The sequence below is a fragment of the Platalea leucorodia genome (genome assembly GCF_965183815.1).
Source record: "Platalea leucorodia genome assembly, chromosome: 2".
Classification (NCBI taxonomy): domain Eukaryota; kingdom Metazoa; phylum Chordata; class Aves; order Pelecaniformes; family Threskiornithidae; genus Platalea; species Platalea leucorodia.
The window spans coordinates 87,308,038-87,333,827 of record NC_138824.1 but is presented as its reverse complement, the minus strand read 5'-3'; the positions used below and the strand labels follow the sequence as shown (position 1 = coordinate 87,333,827).

The 25,790-nt window shown below is 40.9% G+C and overlaps 1 protein-coding gene across 4 annotated transcripts; it reads right to left on the bottom strand.

The window, feature by feature from the left end:
* Positions 1 to 979: 979 nt before the first annotated feature.
* On the bottom strand, positions 980 to 25,741 carry ZFX (zinc finger protein X-linked). 4 transcript variants are annotated; one of them, XM_082331269.1, is made up of 9 exons: positions 25,616 to 25,700; positions 22,138 to 22,331; positions 19,550 to 19,638; positions 18,521 to 19,087; positions 9,494 to 9,643; positions 9,161 to 9,304; positions 8,934 to 9,068; positions 6,238 to 6,378; positions 994 to 4,749 (listed from the first exon to the last, which is right to left on the bottom strand). In XM_082331269.1, exons 3-9 carry the CDS (start codon positions 19,608 to 19,610, stop codon positions 3,563 to 3,565), a joined length of 2,385 nt encoding a protein of 794 aa, XP_082187395.1. In that variant the 5' UTR covers positions 19,611 to 19,638; positions 22,138 to 22,331; positions 25,616 to 25,700; the 3' UTR covers positions 994 to 3,562. The 4 variants fall into 4 exon arrangements, with proteins under 4 accessions (XP_082187396.1, XP_082187397.1, XP_082187395.1 ...); XM_082331268.1 differs by lacking the exon at positions 22,138 to 22,331 and having other exon boundaries at positions 25,616 to 25,741; XM_082331271.1 differs by lacking the exons at positions 18,521 to 19,087; positions 19,550 to 19,638; positions 22,138 to 22,331; positions 25,616 to 25,700 and adding an exon at positions 17,342 to 17,419 and having other exon boundaries at positions 983 to 4,749.
* Positions 25,742 to 25,790: the final 49 nt, after the last annotated feature.

Sequence of the window (25,790 nt, the reverse complement as noted above, 5' to 3'; positions counted from 1 at the left end):
CCCAACGCCAGTCTGGCTGCACGACGAACCAAGACGAGGAGCGAATGAGTCAGCGTTTCCTAAAGGCATCCAGTGAGAGTTAACTAATTGGGCTGAACATCCCGACGGTATCTGGGCCAGCAGACGCGCCGCCTCCTCCGGCAGGTACGGAGGGCAGGGACGCCCGACAGCACTCCCGTCCTTGGGTTAGCGGGGGCACGGGGCTGACGTCGGTCACCCGCACCGCTGAAGCCGGTGGCCTGTGCCGGAGGAGCTATCACCAACACAGTTCCCACGCGCGCAGTTTAATTTAGCCGGGCTGAAGCATTCACAAGAGCAGCGGGAAAAACGGCCGTAAGCCCTCTCCGTCCCGGTGGGGACGGGCAGAGACCGGGCCCGGCCGGCTCCCTGCCCTCCCTGCACCCCGCGCACCGATGCCGGCGGGAGGGGAGGGCAGCCGGGCTCCCGCCGGCCCCCAGGGCGACGGCGGCACCCGCGGGGGCTCACGCGCCAGGAGAGGCACCGGGAAGCAGATTTTGTGAATGTCCTTTCGGTGGCGGCGGTACGCCTCATCGGACTCGAGGTGCGGTGGGGGATTTTGGGGACAGCGTAGTAGCACTTCGTAGGTAACCACCTTGCAGAAAAACATGAAGGCATTGTAAGGAGTTTAACAGACGTGAATCCTTTAATATAAAAACAGGCATTAAAACGGGTTCCGAAGACCTGCCATCCCTGCCTTTCGCTTCTGCAGGCCTTCTCGTAAAGCTACGTTTCAACCAAATGGGGGATTGAGTCACCCGCACCCCAGCACTACACAAGAGGAGCTGAGCAGAAAAAGAAGCTAAAGTGCATTAGAGTTCGAGGTGACCGTGTCCCTCAGAACAGCGCTTGCTCTCAGTACTGGCATCAAATAGACTAAACGTTCATTAACAGGAAAATATTTTGAATTTTATTTTTTTCACGTTATTATCAAGTACACAATTACAATAATGTCACACATCCCTATATGATTCTATGTATTTTGTTTTTTTGTCTTTTTTACAAAGTGTACAGAGGGAAGGACGTATACAATATTTAACAGGGTATTTTCTACAGAACAATAATTTATATTATGTCCTTGTAAAAATCTGTACCTTTTTTAAACATTAAACTGAAACATCCATTTTATAGCATTTGCTAAGCAAATTATTTAAGAATTAAAACTAACCTGTAACTAATGTCAGTACATTAACAATAACTATAATTTCATTTTCTCTTTATACAGACAAATACATTTTACAAAATCCACTTGACCAAACCCTTAATTATAAAAAAAAAAGTTTCAACATTGTGCTTTAAAAAAAAAAAAAGTGTGTATGATTCCAGGCTACGTAAGAGAAAGAAAATGTGTAAAATTGTGTTCTTTGTCTTTCAGCTTATTTAAAAAAATAAAGTTCAAAATGGCTAAAATCCTCGGCAATGCTATGGGAATTTATGCAGATTTTGTACACTTTTCAGGTTTCCAGTTAGAAAACGCTTGAATGTAAGCGGGGGCGGGGGGGGGGAAGCCGCAGGAGGGTTCTCTGCAAGACGCGAATGGAAAACCTCTACCGGGTTTTACTGCATCTGATTTGGCAATCGGTAGGCAACGGGCAGCCGGCTACGGCCACGGAGGAAATCCACCGACTTCACCCGGGATTTCAGCGAAGGCACAGCGCGGCACATCTAGGTATTACACGCCCAAGGCTCACGGCCCGTTAGTAGCAATATTATACAAGAGCACGTTGGACAAGTCTGGGGGCAGCGTCAAGCAGGCATCAAAAGAAAAAAACCAATTATCCGACAAAGGTAATGACATGGCATTCGACTCTCCTGCACTGCAAATTAAACACGAGTATTTCGGCTTACAGTGAAACAGAAGGGCTGAGAAGTAGGAGCAGGGCTCGGTAACAGCACAAAATACAGAAGGCTCGGAAGATGCACATCTGAAGGGAAACCTTTGTCCCTTTATCACCCCAAACCTGAAATCACCACTGAAATTCCTGTTCGATTTCAGTAGGAAATTTGCCTGCCTAGAAACAAGAGTCAACACTGGGCCAGGCTCTCAACCTTTTCCGTTAGCGAATTGTTGGTCACAAATCTATCCTAAGCTGGCAGGCGGCTGGGTCCCAATTCCGCAATCCCTCGTCAACCAGTGGCTTCGGCAGGAATTTGAGCAAGGGGAGCGGGGCCGGGTCCTAAAATTGGGCATGTAACTAAACGGTTTGGGTTTTTTGCTCCACAGTTGTTATTAAGGTACGCGACTTCGTGCTTGGTACATTTATGCTGCAATTAGCAAATGATATGGCGCTATTTTATAATAGTCTTCAGGTGGCAAAATTGCATGTAATAATTGTAATGTTCTCCCAGCTGTTTATAAACAGATTAAAAGAACTGGGTTAATTCTGGATACTGTACTAATTAATAAACAGCAGCTTAACACAGCTGCTAATGGCTTAGGAAAAACATTCAATTTAGAAACAGTTCTGTTACTATCATGTGTTACTTTTCTTATTAAGGGTATCTACATGAAAACATCGCTACTCCTTATGAACGCATCTGCTCCACTCCATCCCCCTCTGAAGCTCTCACTGGAAATATCTCGTTTCCAAAATCGAGGCACCTCTTGGTCTTAAATTTTATTCTAAACCAACTCACAATAACAATGTGACTTGAACCACAAACTGTTCTTTCAAAGAAATACTAATATACATAAAAGCATTACGTTTGAGGTACGTTTACCGGCACGTACAGACAGCTGTGATCTATTAACTCTGCAAATGGAACAACGGTATTTTATGTTTCCAACATTAAGACAGCAGTAAATTGAAAAAAACCCAACGCATTTTGTAACAGGCAAAACCTTTCAAAGACAAAGAAGCACAGAACAATAAACATAATATTTGAGCATACTTTCAAATTCGCCAGAGAAAGATAACAAACGCCCCAAAACCACTTTTTAAAAATTTTTCTCTCTGAAACCTGAATTAAAACGCAGAATAGTTTTCCCGCAATGAAGTCAGATGTGTAACTCCTCAAATGGAAAATAGTTAACCTGCCACAAAGTCTGTATAGTCAAAACACGACGATCAGGTGGGCCCTAGTGACTTCATCTTCAGCATCACAATTCCCCATTTCATACACACCTCTGACAATTTTATCAAGAGAAATGTCATATTTTTAGAATTCACGACAAAACTGCATTAACATGGACACTGTGAGTATCAACGAGGTCAGTGAGATAAATATACTTAAATAAACTATTACGGTTGAAAAATTCAGTAAGAGACAGGGTTTACTTTATTAAATGCAACTTTATTGTTGCCATCTTTTCTTCATTTATTAAACAAACTGAATAGAATTCAGAACACGCTATTGAACAAAAGGTATAAAAGTCAACTAGAAGCAATAATCCTATTTTTATACAGCAACAAATCAAATGCACAGTATGTTTTTTTTGTTGTTTTTTTTGTGTGTGATCGCAGGTGATTGGCTTTAAAATAAGCTAACTGCCCGAAAGGCAAAATTCCTTTATAATTCCAGCCGTAAGTCTGTGAAAGAGACTTTAAGGCAGCCCAACATCTTTATGATGCCGCATAATGTGCTGGTTCTTCTCTGAAGGCCTTCGGAAACCTTTCTTGCAATACTCACAACGGTGAGGGTAGTCTTTTGTATGAATGGAAATAACATGCCGTTTGAAGCCTGAGGCGTCTGTAGTGCTATACTCACAGTACTCACATTGATAAACTTTCCTGCCACTGTGTGTTTTCATGTGTTTTTTCAGCTCGTTTTGTTGCCTAAAGCCCTTTCTACATCTCTTGCACCTGAATGGAAGATCCTTTGTGTGAACTGAGAGTATGTGGCGACTCAGAATGAACGGATCTGCAATCTTAAAGTCACAATGTCTGCACTGGTGCAATTTTTTACCCTTGTGAGCCGCCACGTGTTTTTTCAGTTCCGAAGGCCTGTGAAAGCCTTTATCACACATGTCACACTTATGAGGATAGTCTTTTGTGTGGACTGAAATTATGTGTCGTTTCAGATCACTCGAGTTTGAGCTCTTATGGTCACAATGCAAACACTGATGTGTTTTACTTTCTTGATGCATAAGCGTATGCTGCTGTAGCTCTTTGGTATCTGAAAAAGTCTGGAAACAAATATCGCACTTCAATGACGTTTCCTTACTGTGTTTAGTCTTTACATGAGTTTTCAAGTTAGAAGAGTCGGCAGATCGGTATTCACAATACTGGCACTGGTACGGTTTTTCACCAGTGTGGATTCGCATGTGCTTCTTGAGCTCCGACGGATGGCGAAATCCTTTGCCACACTCCACGCAAATGTGAGGAAAGTTCTTGCTGTGGACAGCTAAAAGGTGATGACTCAGTAATCCTTGTTCTGCTGTCTCATAATCGCAGAATTTGCACTTGTGCATTTTGTTAACTCCTTTGTCCCTGTGCACCATCTTGTGAGTAAATAAAGTTCCTGCATGAGAGAAGCTCTTCCCACACTCATCGCACTCAATAAGCTTTTCTGTTTTGTTGGTCAGCTTATGACTCTCCAAGTGGTTATGTAAACTTATTTTTTTATTCGTAGTGTAATCACAGTCTGTGCATCTGTATTTCTTCTTCGTAAGAAGGTGCTCCGGGTGGTTTTTCATGTGCCTTTTCAAGAAACCTCTAGATTTAAATTTCTTTCCACAAATCATGCAGGGGTAGACTGTCAGCGGATGACCATCAGGGCCAATGATTATTGCTGAAAAACAACAAAAAAACCTTCCTCAATATTATACAACAATATTACACTTCAATAAATGTCGTATTTCAACCTTAACAATAAGCTGAATTGTTAAGTAAGATCAGAGTCAGACACACGCACACTATACTACAGAATAAACAAGCTTGTTACTGGGTTAGGTAGAAGAAATTGAGGGCATTACTACTTTCATTCATTATTATTATTATTATTATCAGAAGAAAGGAAACACTGTTTTTTTGGTGGAGACAACCAAAGCATCACCCAGCTGTTCTTCACCTCAAATAACTCTACTTCGAAGAATTCTGACCGAGTTCACACATTAAATACACGCAGAAACCAACACTGGTGCAAAGAACAGCAGCCAACTTGTTAAACTCAATATTACATAGTAAGCATAGCACATGATCTTCTTTGACTTTCCACGAATCTGTAGATGAAGTTTAATCTGGCAGTTTAAGCACCTACCGCTGACTACAATTCACATGTCCCCAAACTAACACCTCCTTCTTGTGCCATCTGTCACAGTTACAATCTGAAGAGGTATCAAGGAGGAATCAGTGAGAACACATTTCACATACAGACACCTCAAAGCTTTGGAACTTATCTGCACTCATCCATCAGCCTGATTTGTTTACCCTGAATTTGTCTAGGCATGCTAAAAAGCTCTCTTCCAAAAAAATGTTTTGGAAGGAGAACTGACTGGGTAGCTGGAAATAGAAAAAGCAAACTTTAAGATTAAAATTTGCCTGGTTTACTAATTCGGTGCTAGACAAAACAGAACTCCTACAGTTAGATCACAATTTGGAAATAAAGTTTTAGTATTGTTTAAGGCAAGGCTATAGCAGTCATGTGCTTTTTCAACTTTATCGGACCGAATAAATCATTCGGACCATAACACAGTAACAGCAGAAACCAAATAATGCCAAAACAGCGCATCTGTTCTTCCAGATGCAAGTAAGAACATTGGCATGAACATCAAGGCAATTTATTTCACAATTAAAACAGAAAGGGCGTAGAAGTTACACTACCTACTGTAACGTATAATGTTCAGATTTTCCAGTTACTTATTGAGCTGATATAATGAAATGTATTGTTCTATATATTTTCAATAAAGACAAAGAAGGGTTTTAAAAAGTACTATTACAAAACACTGTTTATCTAACATCACCTTTAAAAAAGTTACATTAAACATTAAAATTGGTGTGGCAAGTTAAGTGTACAGGTTTTTAACCTTTTGCTATGAGACTTTTTCTATGTCAAAGATGGTTACCTTTAAAACACCCCCCACAATCCAAACCAGCTATGTATTTAAAAACTTTAAAATAAAATATGCACTCATTTATGATGTAGAGGTGCTGTCAACAAAACAATTCCCAAAATAATCACTGTTTTTTACAAGGCATTGCACACCCTACCAGCAAAGCACATCTGTTTAGGGATAGGTGCCTGGAGGAACGAGAGGACGCCCAGCCACCAGACACTCACCTGTTTGATACTGCCTAGACTCAGGTCTCCTTTTTTTCTTTGGTTTTTGCTTAGCCAGTCTCCCAAGTCCGGCTGACTCATCGATGTGCAAAAGAGCACTTGCAGTGCCATTCCGACTTTCAATGCCATCATTATTATTACCTAACAAGATAAGTTAAAAAGTTACCTACCGTCATCACTCCACAGATTATTTGCGCAACAAACCCCACAATGATCATAAAAGAAATGATAAACTACTATCTGGACCTTTACTCAAACCATAATAATGTACAGGATGAGCTGCAAAACTTCTCTGTATGTAACTTATGAATTATGTTTGGTATTATGAACCTGGAAGCATTGGCTTTGTTAAACTAATTTTACAGGAGTACACGATTTACAGGAACTAATGCTTTTCCATTTCTCAGAGAGTTCTCCTTTAAATGCAGTATGTTTTGCATTTCTTTGGTTGCTAATTATGCCCAAAATGTTTAATATCCGTAAACAACAGCATGTTGCGATATTTACTGTGCCCCATTTTCTTCTCAGTCCTGAAATACAGGAGCTCCCGTGTGTGAGCTCCCATTCGCTTCTGCACATCTGAATTCACCTGACTGAAGTTTCTCACACACCAAGTTTCAGAACTGGAACTGCGATCAAAGATTCGTTCTGAACAGCCCACAAACATGCACACAAAGTACATTACTTACTATTTGCACACCTGATGCTTTAAAACTTACAAATTCTTTCTACTGGGAACGAAGAGCATGCTCAGTATTGTGTAATAGAAAGAAGGAAACAATCTGCCTCATAGAGCTTTGTGTTTAGTACACAAATGGTATCACTGATTGTAAAACAAACATGAAAATTACAAGTAAGTATATCTATTTATTCGGCAAGGTATTTATTGGTAATCAGTTCAACACTGGTGATTTAAGAGTGTAAGAAAATTTTAATAATAAATTTTCTGGTTAAGTATTTACTTGAATCAATAGAAGGCAACAGTTTGTAGTGAAAGCAAGGCATGCAAGACATGAAGACTGAAGTGCAAGAAAGTGCAAGATGCTCAATAGCTGTTCCTTTTGTAGAGTGCCGAGAATGAATATTCACAATTAATAAAAGAAGACTCAGAGCCAGGAACAGGCATGTGCAGAGCCTGAAGGTTCTGATCTATATGCTAGCTCAAAGGTTGAACAGCAAATGTGGCAAACGACAAACGTTGAAAACAAAAACCCATTTCACATTTTACAGGTAGAAAGTTTGCAACAGGTGCATGAAGAGTCCTTCTAGAGTATAACACAAAACAGGCCCCAAACATTTTCTAATACTAGAATAAAATTGCAAAAGTTTTCTGGAATGTAAAGCACAGTGGGACTGGGCTTTGCTACGATACAGCAACAAAACAAATTTAACATTTTAAGACGCCATTGTTATCAGCTCTTAAACCCTCTTTAAGCGGAGAAGAGTTCTGAGAAGTGCAGATGACAAGCCTCTGCCATTTTCATGCCTTCATGCTTCATTATTTCTTTCCCCTTCCCTGCCACCTCTCACCTTGCATGGTAGGTGGCTTACTGCTGACAATGCAATGACTCTACCCTTTCCCACATTCTTAAATTCTCAATTCCATCTCTCCGTTCTTAATACACTCAATTTTCTCGTCCTCCAAAATCACTGAACGTTCAGTCTACAACTGCTGTTTTGAGGTCACTTAATTTTATTTCTAATTCCCACTCATCCTGGCTTCTGTCCTTTCCTCTTCACTGAAACTGTGCTCACCAGTATATGGCCAAAGATAAGGCTCTGGGTGCACTACCGTCCATCTCCTAAGCAACTTTTAACACACACTACTCCCTGAAATCTTGCCCTCCCTTGACTTATGTCCGCGATTCCAGCCCCCATCGCATTCTCAGCACTTCCCTGCCATTTGTTTGCTGGCACCATCACCACAATCCACATCATGCAGACATGTAACCTAAGTTTTGTCCTCTACTCCACTATTTCTTCTGCTTCGTTTACTCAAAGTATGTTTAGAAGGAGAACGGGGCACTACTGAAACATTTCTAAGACGAGATTTTGGTCTACCAGCTTACGTAAGTTTTGGACATCAGTCTGTGCACCAGTTGGTGCTCAGATACTCACGTTCAAGAAACATGATTCTGCATGCTGGAAATATTCTCAAGGTTCTGCTATAATTTTAAGATGTCTCCCTCCAGCTTCTTTTTTGTTAATCAATTAATTATTGCCATTAGTGAAATCACATATAAATATGTTCCTTCTAGAAAGCATTTAAATCAAGCTAGAGGTCAGTGTTGCTTTTCACTGTTACACTGAATCTTACATATTCCCATCTGCTCCCCCCCCCCCCAATAAAAATATTCAGTTCTATTCCAAAGCCAGCTCTTACTGCGTTCTAAAACTGTGAAGGACAGATGTACTTGACAAGCAATTTTTCAGCTGAAAGCTCATGTCCCTCCCCTTCTACGTCATGATAATATGAAGGAAAATGACTGTTAAAATAGGAAAAAGAAGCAGCCTGCCTTCCAGCTTCTCTCTTCTTCTCTTTTTAATTTTAAGGCTCATTATGCTAAGAAACTGTTCTTAAACTAGAACTTTAAAAACAAACACAAAAGCACAAATACTGTGCTACCCTCCAAAAACCAATCCCCAACATTTTGCTAAAGACTGTCACCAGGAAGAATTCTTTGAGTATTACCTACCGTAAGCTGCTGCCCAAGCTATGGGCATGAAAGTTTTAATTTCAGTGTCATCAATTTGCTGTTCATGGGCCACCGCTGCATCCTCCTCTCCTACAATCACTTCCATATAAACCTCATCAGCTATTTCTGCAACATCTAAGAGAAAAAGAAGTCAAGAAAAAATTAATAGGAACACTGCACTGTTGAAAGCAAAAATCCCTGTTCCCAAATGAAAGCCACCTACTTACTTAAGTCTTCATCTTCATGCTGAGAATCATTTACAGTCATGTAAACCATTTTCTCCCTTGGAATACGAATACTGCTATTTTGATCAAGTAATCCAACTGCGTGGTCATTCTCTGGCTCGCTCTCCACAATGTCTACTGTGCCCCCTAATGAGGAAGACCAGAGCAAAATATTTTAAATACGCTTTGTTCAAATTCTATGCCAAACCACAGAAAACTGAAAGTTTGTCACTCTTTTAACATTAGACCCACAGCTCTTTACAGATGACTTGAGAGAAACCACAGTGCAAAATTTCAAATGTCACGTTGGAGTATTCTAAAATGAGCTTATTTTACCTAAATCATCTTCTCCAGGATCTGCTTTGAATATATAGACCTTGATGACTTCTGGACAAATGCCATCCACTTTACAAGAGCCACTTTCTGACTCTGCTTCCATGGTAATTTCAGCAGAACCTTCATGTTCTATCTTACCAGCATCATCCACTACAAAAACAAGTTATTACAATTATCCAGTCATATACAGACAGACATATATGAAAGACTTTATTACTTTATTACTCAAATTTGGAAGCAGTTTAAAATTACGTTGTCATAAAGAACCTACCCATAAATTTTTTTTTCATATCCTTGAAAACAACGACAATAAACAGAAATAAATTCAAGTTGTATCCTCCAGTTAAGGGGGAAGTGCAAGAGTGCTGCAGTGATACAACTAGAAGCATGAACACCACACCAGGCAATGCTAATAGAGAAATAGTGATCTGCTGCAAGATGATGGTAGGAACAAACTGCACATTAGTACTTACTCTGTGGCATAATTTCACTTATTCTCAGTTTTAATTGCTTTCTCCTTCACAACTAATAAGCTATTAACTCTTTTTTTCAAAAGCATTATCTGTTGCTCAACCCTGTCTCTAATGCAAGCCAGTCAGACCTGGTTTTTTGCAAAGCAGTGTTATTGATATTTCTTCAGCTGACTAGAGAGTAAACCTAAATGAAAACCGCACAAGAAAATCCTCCACTTTTCTCATCCACTCGACAGCTGAGGGATCGAGCAGTGTCAAAGCACTGCCCTGATGCTACAGCACTGGTGAACCTACTCAACTAATTGTTCACGGTGTCCTTACTGAAAGGGACCTGCACTGGATTTTATGCTGTAGCCCTATATACTCTCCTTACTATCGTCAAAAATTTTCCTGTCCTCCTTTCAGAAGTGCACCGACACCACGCTTCAGTTTGAATTGCCATAACTTGCCTAGGCCTCCCACATAAACATGGCTAACAGCCAGCTTTATGAGGAACACATTTCTGATTTTTAAGACATATGCTACATAGGCACCCGCACACCATCTTACTTTACCAAGCGTGGGTTTTCAAGAAATACGTGCTAAATATGCATTCACAAAAATCAAATCCAGCATCTCAAGACCTTCAGAGGATTTCCCAATTTCAGAAGCCTCATAAGTTTCTCAAGTGTTGAGATTATTTAAAAATTCTTAACATGATGGTATACTTCTGTAATTTGTAACTTTACTGTTGATAAAGTCACTTTTGGAGGCTGATGTGGCTCCCTCAGAGCCATGATAACTTCAATTCGTGACAACAAGACATGAAATTTATACTAAAGAAGTGTAAGAACTGTCCCATAAATGCTGTAGAATTTTTAACTACCATGCCTAGCACATACAAAATACTTAATAAAGTATGCTTATTTTACTGGCACTCATTAAACTACCCTCATAACTAAATCACAGCTTTACTGCTCAGTAACTGCAATTCTTCCATTTACTTTAAGATCTACTTAAAAAAAAAAGCTCAAAACATTATTACTATTATTTTCCTGCCATGAAGTCAATAAATTAGCCTTTAAATTAGATAAACTAGCATGTGTTCTGTCTCATGTATCAAACACAACTGTATTTAAGTAAAATTTCTCAATCAGGCATCGTTATTCACAAAGAAACATTAAATTATGAAGCTCTAAAATAAATTAGTCTATCTCTCCCCTCACCAAAAGAGCAGCAGAAAAAAAACATTATGTACTCTTATGGCAAGTTCATGATCTATGGCCACTGTACAGAATCTTTCAAGCAGTATGATGTTTTGAAAATTATTTTGTACCACGGGACAACATAATATCTTGCAGCTGAAACCCCAAAGCATTTCAAAAGTAAAAACCTTAAGATGTTCTTCTGAATCATGTTAACAATGTAGCTCCACAGTACATATATTCAGTTACTGAGCAGACTTTCATAAATTCTTTGGCACACGCATGAAACGCCAAACGTCACTGGAACTCTGACAAAAAGAAAACTTGCTTTCGTTCCTGCACTAGATTTATGTAGTTGTTCTCCTTTAGCTTGGCTGTTTCCAGTGTCACGCACGTGTACTTGGAAGGCTTTCAAATTAGCGTAGACTGATTTTACACTGCTGAAGCCAAAGAGGAAGTCTGCCACCAAGCTCAACTGATGCTGGAACATACTCAAGGAAGGAAAATTATGGCTGAAGCAATCGAACAGAAAACAAACCTACGTGCACCATGTGAAATAGGCTGGTTTCTTTTGACCAAAACAGAGGTTTTTATTTCCATACATATATGGAAGTATCCATTGATAACATTCACACAACAGAAGAATTCTAGATCCTAAAAATATGCTCCATTTACTTTTTGAAATAAGTTCTCCAAGGTTCAAAGTTATCTTTTAAACAACATGATTTAAAAAAATCATTATATACTTTAGAGTTTGTTTTTCCCTGACTTCTCAGTGTTTTCAAAATGTAACAACTGGTTTAAATATTTTTTAACAGCACCATTAAACTGTAAGGAAATTGACTTGTAGGAATACTAGGCCAACTTTTCTCATCCAAAAGGAAAAAACTTCACTCCTGACAGGTGGTAATACTTGAAAAACTAAAGACCCTGAAGGGCTTCAAAAGTAATAGTATTTGCAGTATAGTAGCAAACAGGTAACAGAAAGAAAAGTAGGGTGGAAAGAAAAAGGGAGAAAAAAAGATAAAAATCAGAAGAAGAGACAAACAAGGCGAAAGAGAGTGGGTATCTATCACACAAAGCACCATTTCCATGGTATTTTGTCCTATGGCTACATAAGCATTTATCTATACTGATTCATTGATGCTCTGGCAGCATTTACAAAATTTGATTTCTGTTTAACACTTTCCCTATGTTTCTGCATTCTCCACATATCTCAGTCTCACAATCAAGAGAAAATGATATTCATAAATACTTGACTGATCAGTGTTTGAAGTTGGAACTCTGATGATGTTTGAATTTTTCATTCAAATTCACAGCCCATCAAGCGATCCCACAAATACCAGGCATGACTGATCTTCTCTCACATTGTTCCTTCTTGAAATTACAAAAAAAAAAACCCGAAAGTACTTAAAAGTATTAGCTAAGCTTGTGACAGAGCACTTCCTTTCAAGTAGAGATGCTGGGCAGTTACTAAACTAACCACAAGTCACATGCTAGAAAAAAGTTCAGACTACCATTATTCCAATGCTGTCGTACCCTGTCTCTCCATTTAATTAGATATTAACTGAATGCTAAAAACTTTAAATGTACGATTTTTTTTCCCCCCTCTATTAGCTGGTAGCTTTACTTCAGTATACAAGTAGATTCAGACTAATTCTCCAAGTTAAAAGGAAAAAAAAGATATATTAATTATTAGACACAACATTATTTTATGTAAAGTAAATTGCAAGAATGCATTCTATGGTTAGTTTGCTGACGTTCTTCACAGACTTCACTGATTAGAGGAGCCTGCTCTTTGCATACTATGAGCTGCAAGAAACAACTAAAAAACATATGTGCTTCTCCAATGTTGCAATAATTGCTCCCGTATAAAGATAATGCTTGAATTTTTATGAAAAGCACAAACAGATGAGAAAGGTGCCACACAACATGAAAGACTGGCATATTTAAAGCCTGTCTGGTTATCATTTACATTACAAGGAAATCAACAAAAAGTGACCAACAGATAAAAAAGGAATAGAGAAAAAAGCAAAAAAATAAAAGATGCAGGCAACATTGACAAGATTGTTTGTTTAATATGTATTCTATCATGATGACAGCATTTGTCTCCCAGAAAATATTAAATCTAATTTACAAAATCATGTAATGTCATAAACTGTAATGTCCAACCAATAATCACCTCCTATATCTTTACCCTCCTATTAAAATATGCCCAATGGCATTTTTGAGACAGAAACAAGCTCAGTGCATTGATAATAAAAACAATATTTAAAACCCAGCTGAGGCCAGTTTCCCCACAGAGGAGCATAAATGCTAGCCCTGAATCCTGCATACTGCATTTGCTTAAGTGGTACATCTTTTGTTTAACCATGACACATACACTTTGCCCAATAAGTTGGTTTTAGTTTTTTATATCCAATATTTAATGGATCAGCAGATACAAACTTTGTAGCCTTGCAGTCTTTTACTCCTAACTAGAAAAATGCAAATAACTGTAACTGTCTCTATTTTTGTAATGGTTTCCATCAGCTTTTACATTTATTCTTTCCTACCATTTCTCCTCTATATGGGATTAATGAGGAAAATAAAAGGATTGTAAAAGATAAAATTCACTTAAGCACTAGAAACCTTCCATCTTCTTCAAGTACACACTGCTCATTGCTAAATAACACGACAAAATAATTCTTACAAACACTCTAAGAAAAAGACGGTCTCTACACCAGTTTAACAGATCTGAAAATCTGTCTATGGAGCAATTAGACGAGAATCATCTATTTTGTCAGCCTTTACGTTCCCAAATGATTCTCTTTGCTGCTAAAAAAATGCATCTCATGGGATACTTGCCTGCTTACAAAATAAACAACCCTATTTTACCATTCTTAATGAAAAAGGCTGCTGCTAACTATTCTGTTTTCTCTAAAACAGATTAAAAGCATGCTGTATTCCCCAGACAGATTTTGTTCAGTTATCTGTGATAGAAACATTTCCCTTGTACTTCACTTGATAGCAGAGAATTCCTAGTCCACTAAAGAAGTTACTTTTAGTGTCCGGTTATTTCCTAAATGGCAAAGCAGGTTTCCTAACCTGTGAGAAAACAGAAATCTGTTCTATTTTTATTTTAATGCCATTGCCATTACACATGAGCAACAGTATACCCTATGCATCTCAAGCTCCCCTCAGGGCAGCAATCTAGCAGAGAACTTCCTAAGCTCCAAACTGATATCTAACCCTTGTCCTGCTCTCCCCAGCACACAAATCAGACTAAGCTCTGAGGCATCACTCCGCCCAAAGGAACCCTCGTCTCCCTCACCTCTCACGGTGACCTCCTGAGCAGCCTCGGCTGCAACAACTGTTGGTGCCATCCCAGCGGTCAGGCAGAAGCATGGCAGCAAGTTCTACCTCACACAAAGAAAAACTTGACTTCTTGCATCTTTAAGAACCTCCAGGGAAAAAGAGGGAGGTACTTTTTTATGCTAAAAGAGCAAACAAAAGCATTTTGTTTTCTTGACTAGAAGTCTACCGGACGGCCCTCATGAAGGCATGAACTTTACAGCTTTGTTGATCAGATCCATTGCTTTCAACTTAAACATCCAACAAGGGTGAGAAAAGATAGGTTTCACCTAGACCTACAAAAAGATTCAATCATTACTTTCTCTCTTTGAGCACCCTGGGTTCTGACTCCTGGAATGAAAAGCGTTAATTCAGATACAACAAACAAAAGACATGTCTAACTCAGAGCAAAGTAAGGATATGGATGGACATAACATAGCCCCTGTTATTTGCCAACATCATGTAACTTCCTAAAGCTGCAGTTTAAACTTCGTGAGGCTACCCTTCCCTCTCTTCAGACTCCCCTTGTCAAACCTCCTTTGTGCCTCACCATTTTTACTGCAATTAAATACGAGTATATCAGAGTATAACTTTTTGTTTTACGGAATGAGCTCATGCCAGAGGATGTGTCTTACTTGCCAAATTGAATAAAATCAGACAAAAATCTTAATTTCCATCTTACGCCCAGGTGTAAGGCACTACTTTCCTTGGTTAGTAAATGCTGGGGGGGGTGGGGATGGGGTGTTGTTTTGACAAACACTGGCTAATCTCACCATTACTGTTTCACTTAGAGAGAAATGATTTTCCAAGCCTTAAAATTTGCTACCAAATTATTAGTACCAGTGTGAGTCAGAACACAATTTATCCTTTCCTGACCAAACTCCGGCTTGTTATGCGAAAGAAAAACTCATTTATCAAACCTCCTTGAATCCTTTTCAAGCTACTAACTAGTAGCAGTTTGCATTCTTTGTTGAATGAATATCTGATTCTGCTCTGCCATAAGTGCCCCAAATCTACCACGGACCAAAAATGAAGCCTGAGGGCAAAGTATCCAAGAAAAAAGGTGAGTACATCAAAAGGTAAGTGATAATATAAGCTGTGCCAAGAAACATTATCTTGGAAATGAAAAAAACAAAGGCATATCAATGCAGAAGCTAAATTAAATCTAAATGGGAACAGAAATACTAAAATACTGAGTTTATTGAAGCAAAATCACAGAGTTAAACCCGCAGGGACTGTACTCTTTGAAAAGACAAACCAGCCGGAAACAAAGAAAGAAGGTAGAAACACAACATTTAAAAAAGTACACTTAGATTAGTGATTTCAAAACAGGTATTTTCAAGGCAAAGCTAAGAAAATTACCTTATTTTAAGAAAATCTATGTCGACTCAGTTCATTAGGAACAAAAATGGAACACAAAGAGAGCCACAAGATAGGAAGAAGACAGCAAAAAGATTTTGCCAATAACTTCCACTGAAGACTATAGACTGAGAAACCCACAACAGAAAGAACACAGTGTCATCCCCTGCTCTGCAAGTGACTAGATAAAAGACAGGCAAAAGCATCCTGAAGAACGCATTCTAGCTCCCAGATCTGGGAGGCAGCTACATTTGGCTACTGTAATGGCAGGCAAAATTACATTCCAACATCTGCCCCAGCAGCTCAGGGAGGTTTGCCAGAATCAAGCATGAATTTACAGGTTAGGATGAAAAATCAAAAATGTGGCTTCATGTTACTATCTTTTAAAAACCACCTAATATTAAGTTCAACTGAAGAACTGAAAGTCTATAGATCAATAAACATATATACTGCCAATGCCAAAAAAAAAAAAGGAAATTAATTCAAATAATGTTTTCTATACAACAAAGAGACTATTTGGCAAGATAGTCTTTACTTGACGGAAAAGCACTAACCAGAAGAACTTGTTATGCAGGCTTTAAACACAGTAGGTGGTAATAGGGAACTTCCCTTTAAAATGAACTGTAGAACATACTTAACATTTTAAACACAAATAGAGAGGATGCCTGTTTTGTAGCATAATGATTGTTTTAAATGCTGGCTTATTTAAGGTTCTGAACCTAAACAAAGTACATTGCGAGACTATCAAGAGGCGTTTAATATTAAATAGAGTATGAAACTGCAGAAATACATGGCTGAAAATGGAGACTATCCCAGCACAACTGAACAATTAAATTCCTGTGTTTTCTGCCGGTTACCACCTGTTGATGACTGGTACATCTAAGAAGACTTCTAGCTGGGTGGGTATTTTAGGGATCATGCAATATGGCATCTACCAAGACATTCTGTCCTCCTTCAGCCACTGGCAACAGTTGAATGGGACACGTTATCTACCCACCCCTCTCACTTGAATTTACACAGACACAGTTTGCAACGTATTCCTATGACAGCAGCCTCAGAGGCCTCACTCTGCTGCCCGTGCTACAGGATGACAACCTGGAGGGGAAGGGTGAGCAGAGAGACAGGAGCAACAGCATCTTAAAGAGCTACAGTCAGTGATAAGAAACATGTAAGGATCACCAGCAGAGCCTTTACACAGTCAGGCCTCAATTATCCATAGGTGGATTATCCACTTTATTGCCTAACTATGCTGCAGGTGCAGAAGCATTTAAGCTGCTTTCATCTGATCTAACTCAGGTCCAGAATCAGAAAGTTTTATCTGTACCATAATGTACAGAGTGCATTTACTAGTTTGGATAAATACCATTTCAGAGAGCAGCATCCCTGATCTATTTCACCTCACTATGATCTTGCAGCTTAATTTTACAATATTTTGTGTTATCCATATTTTGCATTATCCCATTTCATTGTTTTCCCAGATAATAGAGAATTAACTGTACCTCATATAAACTCAAAACATGGCTGCACAAGGTTACTCAAGGAACTCAAGAGATGATAAATTAAGAAATGCAGTGATCCTAGGTAAGGAGAAGCAACATTAAAATCCATAAGTACAGAATATAAAATTAAAACAAGTTATACATTTCAAAAAAGTGTCTGAAGGAAAAAAAAGGGGAAAACAAAAGAAAAAAAAAGAAAAAAGGTAACTGAAGCAGAGCATGAAGTGTGCCTCATCAATGGAGCCACTTAATGCTAGACAAAATTGAAGTGCCTGAAATGGCAATTAAACAAACCAGCCTAACAAAGCTTTTCTATTTCTACAACAAACAAATGTTCAGCAGTTACACTCTGATGTTCCTAGGTGCTGTACTGAGTAAGCATTATAATAAGTAACATACTTAGAGTGAGCTCTAGTTTGCACAAATGTATATCCTCAGTAGAAAAAGGATTGATGATATGCTGTTTTTCTCCATCTTCTACTTTAAGTCTTTTGAAATATGATTCAAAGGGATTGTGCCACTGTTCCTAAGGGAGATTAAGATATTCACGGTTGCTTCTCAGCTATGAGCAGCAATAGCTACTCTTTTTGTTAGCAGCATACCTCTGTCCTTTGCTTAATCAAGAGAAGAAAACACATCCTAACAGCAAAGAAAACCATATTGTTGCCTGTATCTAACTACAAACGGGGTGGAAGGGGTGGAGGCTTAGCAAAAAACAAGACTATGATAACAAATTGTCATTTGGACTTCCAAAAACCAGGGTTTTTTTACTTTCCCTTTTCCACGAAATAATTTTGTTTTCTTAATGTCTTGGCAGTAATCTGCATATACATGCGTTTTCAAACAATGTCGCATTTATTTTCTTCCAGTTCTTACTAAGGATATGGCATTTAGTTTACTGGAATTCTTACTCTTTTGTTCATATGCATAAAATGCTACAGAAATAATTTATAATCAGACATGCATTTGCCAGTATTTCTCTCCATTAGCTTCACCAGAATTTTTAGCTTGTACATGTTCCTAAAAGTATCCCCATTTGAGCACATTTGTGAGATCTGCATTTCATTAAATAATGCAGAAAATCTGTGTTTGTTACTGTTGTAAACCCTCCCTCAGATATTTCAAGCACCACCCAGGCCCATATCATAAGAATTTCAATGGCTTTACCCAGACACTTACAGGAAATCATAAGGTAATCTTCACAGTTGCCCTTCTCATCTTGATGTTCCACAGGGATTCCATTGGCATCGATCACTGCCTCTGATGCACAGTCTGCCACCAAGACTTCTTCAGAAACAACATCTGTTCCCAGAGTGTCAGTGACAATATCTGCTTCTTCAACATTATCATGAACTACATGTTCTACATGTCCAACTTCAGGTACATGCATTGACTCACTTGTCAGTACATGTTCTGGTATAGACATTGCTTCTGCTGTTATGTCAGAAGCTAAAACATCATCTGGGACAGTGCAATGAGCCAAAGAAACCTCTTCAGCTACGTCTGTGTCCAGCACTTGTTCAGGAATAATGACAGTTTCAGATACGTCTGGCTCCTCCATGATATCTGGGCACTGAACATCCTCGATAACAACATCCTCAATGACATCTTGGATTACAACAGAATCTGGATCATCAGGAACAAAATTATGCACGGTTATATCTGAGTCGACTACATCTGAAACAAATACTGTTTCCTGTACTTCCACAACAATCTGATCTCCATCCATATGTCCTGCATCAGCTCCTGAAAAACATAATTAAAATACCAGTTAAATTGTAAAACTTACTCAGATGAAGTGGTTAATAATTGAAATTACTTCTATTTTATTTCAACTTTCACACTATCCTGCAATTTAGTAAAGCAGGCATAATAGCCTATAAGCAATTAAGATAGGCAGATATATGGGGAGCTGATAAAGTAAGTCCTCAGTAGGTGCTAACATAACTAAGATGAACAACATTTTCTCTCCTGGAAAAGGTTACCAACTTTTAGACTCTCCCGCAATATCCAAACAACTATTACTTGACAGAACAGTAGCTCATTCATATTGCTCTGAGTAATAAAAACAACCGAAAACCAAAAGCGACTACTATATACAAAAGCACTGATGCAGTATAGCACTTTTAAGCAAAGACAAAATAAATGACAAACAGTCAATAGCATCTAATGTGAACACTCTTATCTACATATTTTCTCCTGACAGACCTGTTGGATCAAAAAATGCATTTGGCTCATGTGGCTGCAATTCAAGCCCATCTTCATCCATGGCCTTTAACTCTCATCAGTCACAGTGTCTGTAGAAGGTAAAGAAGAAAGGTTATTTAACTCGTATTATGTTAGGAAGGTTGCCTCTGTCTGTGCACTGAAAACCAGAAATTTTGGGCGCATGGAAATTAACAGATAACACCTCCTGACTTTAAGACGGACCAGATTTCACTCAGGGTACCTTTGTTTGGGATTCCGGAAATACTACTCTAGAGCACCAAACGCCCGGGGTCTGAATAAGAGGAGTGTGAGCTCCGACACTCCAGGTCCATTTCTCAAAACCCCACAGCTACACAAACACAGAAGCAGCTGATAAAGGGATATGAAAATATGATTTCCTTATAATCTTACAAAGAAAAAAAATTAAGGCAAAGCCTACACAAGTTCATACTCAAGTATTTTTTGGATGGTGGGGAATACAGTGTTGTCAAATCAATAAAGCTCGATAAAATAAGTTAAAGGTAGACAGCTAATAATCTGAAATTCCCAACGCTTTTCATGTCCCCTGTATTCATACTCAGGCAGTCAGGAGGAAGCTCCTCTTATGTCACTTCAGGAATTGAAATCATCAATGTAAACTACTTCTAGAACATAACACCATATGTTTTCAAACCCCAAATGTGTGAATATTTTAAAAACTCCTGCCCCAAGACAAAGTACGTATTTGCTTTTGTATTAAAAAAATATTACCAGTTCTCAAAAATTACCAAATGTCATATTCTACCAAATTTCTTTGAACAGAACGTCAACATTTCTTCAATGCGTAATAACAACTTAAGATTTCAATCTTCTTCACAAAAGAACTAAACAAGACCACGAAGTTAAAATACTTACTAAAATCTGGAACTGCAATCTAGATTTTGCTGCTTACATATGTGCATTACAATTAGGAACAGGCAAACCTAGTTGGGTAAAATGTGATCTAACATAAACTTGTACTACTCCCTTGCACTTAGTCCAACTAGATTCCTAAGTGCAGAACCAGCAAGAGGCCACAGAATGTTGCTACACGTTTCTGCTCGTGTTTCTGTACAAGTGGAAGATGCGATTCTCCTTCCTCCAAACATTTTTCACAGTGACAGGCAGAAATCTCCCCATTCCTGTGATACTTCCACAAAAGACCTAGAGAAAACACTAAGATTCTGCCCAAGGTTTCCACAAGAATAGTAACCTTTCTGAATTATGTCAACATTTACATTAATTAAGCCTCCATGGGGGAAACTACAATACGAAAGAAAAAAATTAACAACTACTCCAAAACACAACTGCACAGCCATAATCTGTAGCAAGTATTTTCTAGACTTCATTTTTCTAGCTCAACTTTTCTCAACTCTTCACCGCTAACCACCTAATTTGTACATGAGAAAACATATTTTTACAAGTTGAGGGAGAAATATAGCCAGAAATTGAACTGGAGGAAAAGCAGTGGCAGTCTGGTAATTTTCCAAGGGGTCCCATATCTGTGTGATGTTCAGTCGGAAGGCCCCTATATTTTAAAGACAGCTGTGCTAACAAATCATCGTGGTGTCCAGCTGGACATAAATCACCTCACACTTATTCTGACTGTCAAGCATTTCTGTCAGAAGCACCCACTATTAACATGAACAGCTCGTCACACAGATGCTTTTTTCAGAATCAAGAGCAGAAGAGAAGCGTTTCTCAGCCTCAGATACAAGACACAGCTTGACTGATGGCAATCAACTTCTGCCATGCCACAGAAACAAGAACAGAATAACAAGGTTTCGTACAGTCATTTAAGCAAGAATTATTCATACCCAAATTGGTTTACTTCCATCTATTCAGTATACACCTAGACAGTCTATTACAAATGTTGTTCCTATTCATCTTGTCATCTTTTCTGTGCTGTCTTCAGTGTTTGGTTTCTTCTTTTCTGCTGCTTCTCCCCCAGCTTCTTGTGTGCCTGTACCTATGTTATGCTCATTACCTCCTCACCCGCTCATTTCATCTCTCCAGCTTGCAACTACAGCATACTCCCATCACTCACACAAAGCCACGCTACTCATCAAATTTGTAGCAAAGATTGTATCAGCGACTCAGAGATTTTTTTTTTTTTGAGGAGGCAGGGGGAGTTAAGGGTTGGTGGAAATAAATTGCCTCTCTCCTCCGGCAACATGCGCATAAGAAGCTAGCACTTGCTGTCCAGCTCTCTGGGAAAAGTCAAGACGCTGTTTCTGCCTGTGCTTTTGAGGATTGTATTATCATATGTATTAGCCTCTGATCAGCTGGGACCCAACCAGCTTGAAGTGCCAGTTCACCATTAACTACTGGAAGAACTGGCATTCGTCTTCTCCGCTTCCTGCTTTCACACCCACCTGACCACCACTCCACCACAAACTCCTACTTCTTATGATTCATGCATGTACTTTCTCTATCCTATCCCCAAATTCCTCACTGTCCCTATGAGTGAGGCTCTCCTTCATTGTCCTTCTGTCTATCCTCTCCAACCATGAGACCCAGAGGCTGCCAGCACTACTTTCCGGCTTCCAGAACGAGCTCGTTGACGCCACCTCTTCACTGCTGCCCAGATGCCAGGTGAGCGATGCTAACACCAGTGAGTTCTGCGGTGTTCACGGCGGCGCAGTTTCACAGAGACACTGCGAGCAGCAGGGACAGCCCAGCAGACCTTCAGCTGCATACTCTACATAACAGCGTGGCCTCTTCTGTATTGGCGAGGTCTTTTCACCTACAGGGGTGTAATATGCTGCAATACAAAGGTTCAGGTTCTACACAAACTGAAGAAGTTTCCCTGGCACGTGGGTTTTCAAGACCAAGTCTTAAAAAGGCCACAGATTTATGCTTTGGTACTTGTTTCAAAGAAGAAGAAAAAAAAAAAACCCTACCCTTTCACTGAATGAGTTTCTTCCTAAATAAGGTTTCCCATAATGCGCTTTTGCACCCAGACCCAGCCAAAAAATTCAGGTACAGAAGTTCTTACCCCTGTGCAGGGCCATAAAGATTTTAAAAGTGCTCCACCAGGGCACAGACCCCATCTCCACAGAAATCTGATGCACAAAGAGGACCAGAAGAGGATGCAGGCATTTAGAACAGGATTTAACTAAGCTATCTGAAGTGATAAAGGTGCCTAAATCAAAATTTGCCATCCAAAAAGGCATCAAGGTATTTGTCCATGGATGGGGAAAAAAAATCCCCTCAAATTTCCTGAAATCGTTTCAGGGTTTGAGCATTCTAACCGGTAGATGAGAAAATACTGTATTTCTTCCTGCTTGCTCTTCTTCTGAGCAGTGGGCCAGCACGGGGGCCCAAGATTCAGCCACACAGAGGACAGTATGCCACACGGTTCGCTACCAACCGGCAGCTCCATGATGAAGGCACTGTTCTGCAACACGAGAAATACCAGAGCTTCTTGTTGTCAGCACCACACTGAATACCTTCAAATTCCTTGGCAAGCACCCTAAGCTCTGTGGTACCATAAGGCTAAGAAGCAATTCCAGCAGTTCATTTTTCTGCAAGACTTCAAGAAGGGCAGAAAGTCCTCTCAGTTCTTTCAAAATACCCCATCTGACACTTACCTCAGGAGCAGGTTCTGGCACTGAAGCAGACAGAATCAATTTTCAGTTCCGGTTTGGGAACCTAAACTCTCAAAGAGAAGCAGGTGCCCAGGCATTTCCCTACACTTAGTCCTTCTCAACACCCAAATCTACATGGTTCTTTGTTCATATCTCAGTAATTCGGGAACCACTCTTCTACCACTACAACAGAAAAAGCCCAGGCATTTAAACCTAGGATTTATACCTCTGAAAAGAACTAAACATCTACATCTTCTACTTGGCTTGGGTCTATGTCAGCTTCACATGGAATGAGAATTAATACAACCCTGAAATACACCTAATTCCATTTGTGAAGTTAGTTCTTACAAATTGATTTTTACCTATTTATTGAGAGACTTGGCTGGTTTTGGTTTTATGAAAGTCAAGGCAGTATTTTCAAGTGGAAGGACAGATCAAAATTATATATTAATGGAAGAAATGGTATTAAGCTATTAGCAATAAAATAACGTCCCAAAATAAAAATGGGTATTTCCCGCAAATCTGATCTCGAGTACAATCCGTCAAGAGAAGCAATGCAGACAGTGCCCTTACAAATCCTTGACTCAATAGGCCTAGCAAGGTAATCAAGATGAAATAAAAAGAAATAGACGAGTTGTCACATTTTAAAGAGAGAGTAACTTTAGAGTTCCTTAGAAGAAAGAGCTTTAATATACCACAGAAACTGTCAGTTTCTCTGCTCTCACCAAAAAAAAAGGGAAAATGGGAAAAAAGGAAAAAGAAAAAAAGGGGAAACCTCAGAAAAGCCATCCTTATGAAAAAGAAATTCATAAGATAATCCTTTGCCTACTCCTAAGGAAAGGACAGTACACCTGTTTTTTTGGGGTCGGGGCATAAACCAAATACCCGCGCAGCAAAACTCTGACCCTTCCCAGAAAAAAATCAAGGCATAAACAGCAAAATTCCCCACATCCAAGTCCCGGCCCCAACCTACGCCAAGATGACTTAGTGTACAACCATAACCAAGTTCCCATCGTGCCTTGCAACATCACATTAAAAACTGCAGCACGCCTTGCATGTCCCAATTGGGTTAGAGCCCCAAGCTACCCGAAGCTTCGCTGTGGTTATGAGACGACTGTGGGTTCAGTCCACACTACTGCTGCAGCGTCACAACTCTCCCTACGTGACCCACTTATGGAGAATGCGATGTACACACAAGCTCTCAATCACACATGCATGAAAGGTAAAAAAAATATATTCCTATAGCATCCGATTCTTATCTTGGAAATAAGCCCCACGATTCTTAGGTGAATAAATGGAAGAATAAAAACAATGTTACAACTGTGACAGTGTAATCATTTAGCTGTTTATTTCTTGATGCACTCCCTCAGTTTTGGCAGGAGAATCAGTACTGCTGTGTTCACTGTGATTTCATAAAAAAATCTCAAGTCCTTTCCTCTTTGTTGTAGTTCAGTGGTGTGAGTATTTGCAGAGACTGGTTAAAGAAATGGGTTTTCTCCAGATTTCATGGGAATGTTGTGCGTCAGACGACACCTAAGCTAATTCTTAACGAAACCTAAACCAGGGAAATAGCCAGTCCCGGGCGCCCTTTTGGAACTACTTCCCACTCAGCTGGGGGCCCCTGCGAGAGAGGGGACAGCCAGAGGGGAGAAGCAGCCAGCACCAAGGGGGGGCCCCGAGGAGGCTGGGGGGGCCCCCCGCCTCCGCACCCGGCTCCTCGCGGGGCGGCTGGGCGAAGGAGGCTGCGGGCGAACCTCCCACCGCTGCCCAAATTCCCGGCCGGCCGGGAGGAGAGGAGGCCGCGGGGCTGGGGCGCCGCGGCAGGAGGGAGCACGGCTGGCAGCCCTGGCGCGGCCGCACAGGAAGCCGCCACGGGCCGGAAAGCGCAGAGCTCCCCTGCGACTCGCTGGCTGGCAGGCGCCGAGGCGGGGAGAAGGGAGAGGCGGGGGAGAAGGGGGGAGAAGCGGGGGTGGGGAGGCTACGGGCTCGCCCTCTCCGGAGCCTGCGGCCCGGCGCTGCGACGAGCGGGGCCAGGGGCTCCCCCCTCCGGCCCGGCCCGGCCTGCGCGGAGGCACGGGCTATGGCGAGCGATTAATTCAAGATGGCGCCCGGCGCCCTCCGCCTCCCCCCCCCCGCGCGCCGCCATTTTGTCTCCTCCTCCAGACACTCTCCGAACCCCCCTCGGCCGGGCCCGGGGCCTGGCACCGACCTCGCCCGCCTCCCCCCGGGCCTGCAACCACCCCCCTCCGCTTCCGCTCCCCTCACGCCGTCGCCCCCGCTGCCCAGGGCCGCGCCGGGCGTGCGGAACCCGCCGTCCCGGGCCCTGCGGCCCGCTCTTTTGCCGGAGCCCTGGCGCGGCCTAGCTGCGGCCTCCTCGGGGCCTGCGCTGCGGCCTGGTGCGGGCAGGGGAAGGCCCGGGCCGGGCCGGGCGGCGGGGCCCAGCCCCGGGGCTGCTTACCGTGCGGGTGGCGGGCGGCGGCGCTCGCCTCGGCGCGGCCTCTCTCAGCGCGACTGGGCCGAGCGCGGCGGCGGCGGCGGCGGCTGCGGCGGGGCGGGCGGGCGGGAGGGGAGGGAGGGGCCGAGCTCGGAGCTGAGTGGAAGCGGCCAAGCTCCCCGGGCCGGGCCCGCCGTCA

Coding starts and splice junctions, on each gene's coding strand:
- ZFX (XM_082331268.1), bottom strand. CDS start 19,610: ATGGATGAAGATGGGCTTGAATTGCAGCCACATGAGCCAAATGCATTT. Junction 9,305..9,493: donor TCCTGGAGAAGATGATTTAG/GTAAAATAAGCT, acceptor CTTCCTCATTAG/GGGGCACAGTAGACATTGTG. Junction 9,069..9,160: donor GCATGAAGATGAAGACTTAA/GTAAGTAGGTGG, acceptor TTTTTCTCTTAG/ATGTTGCAGAAATAGCTGAT.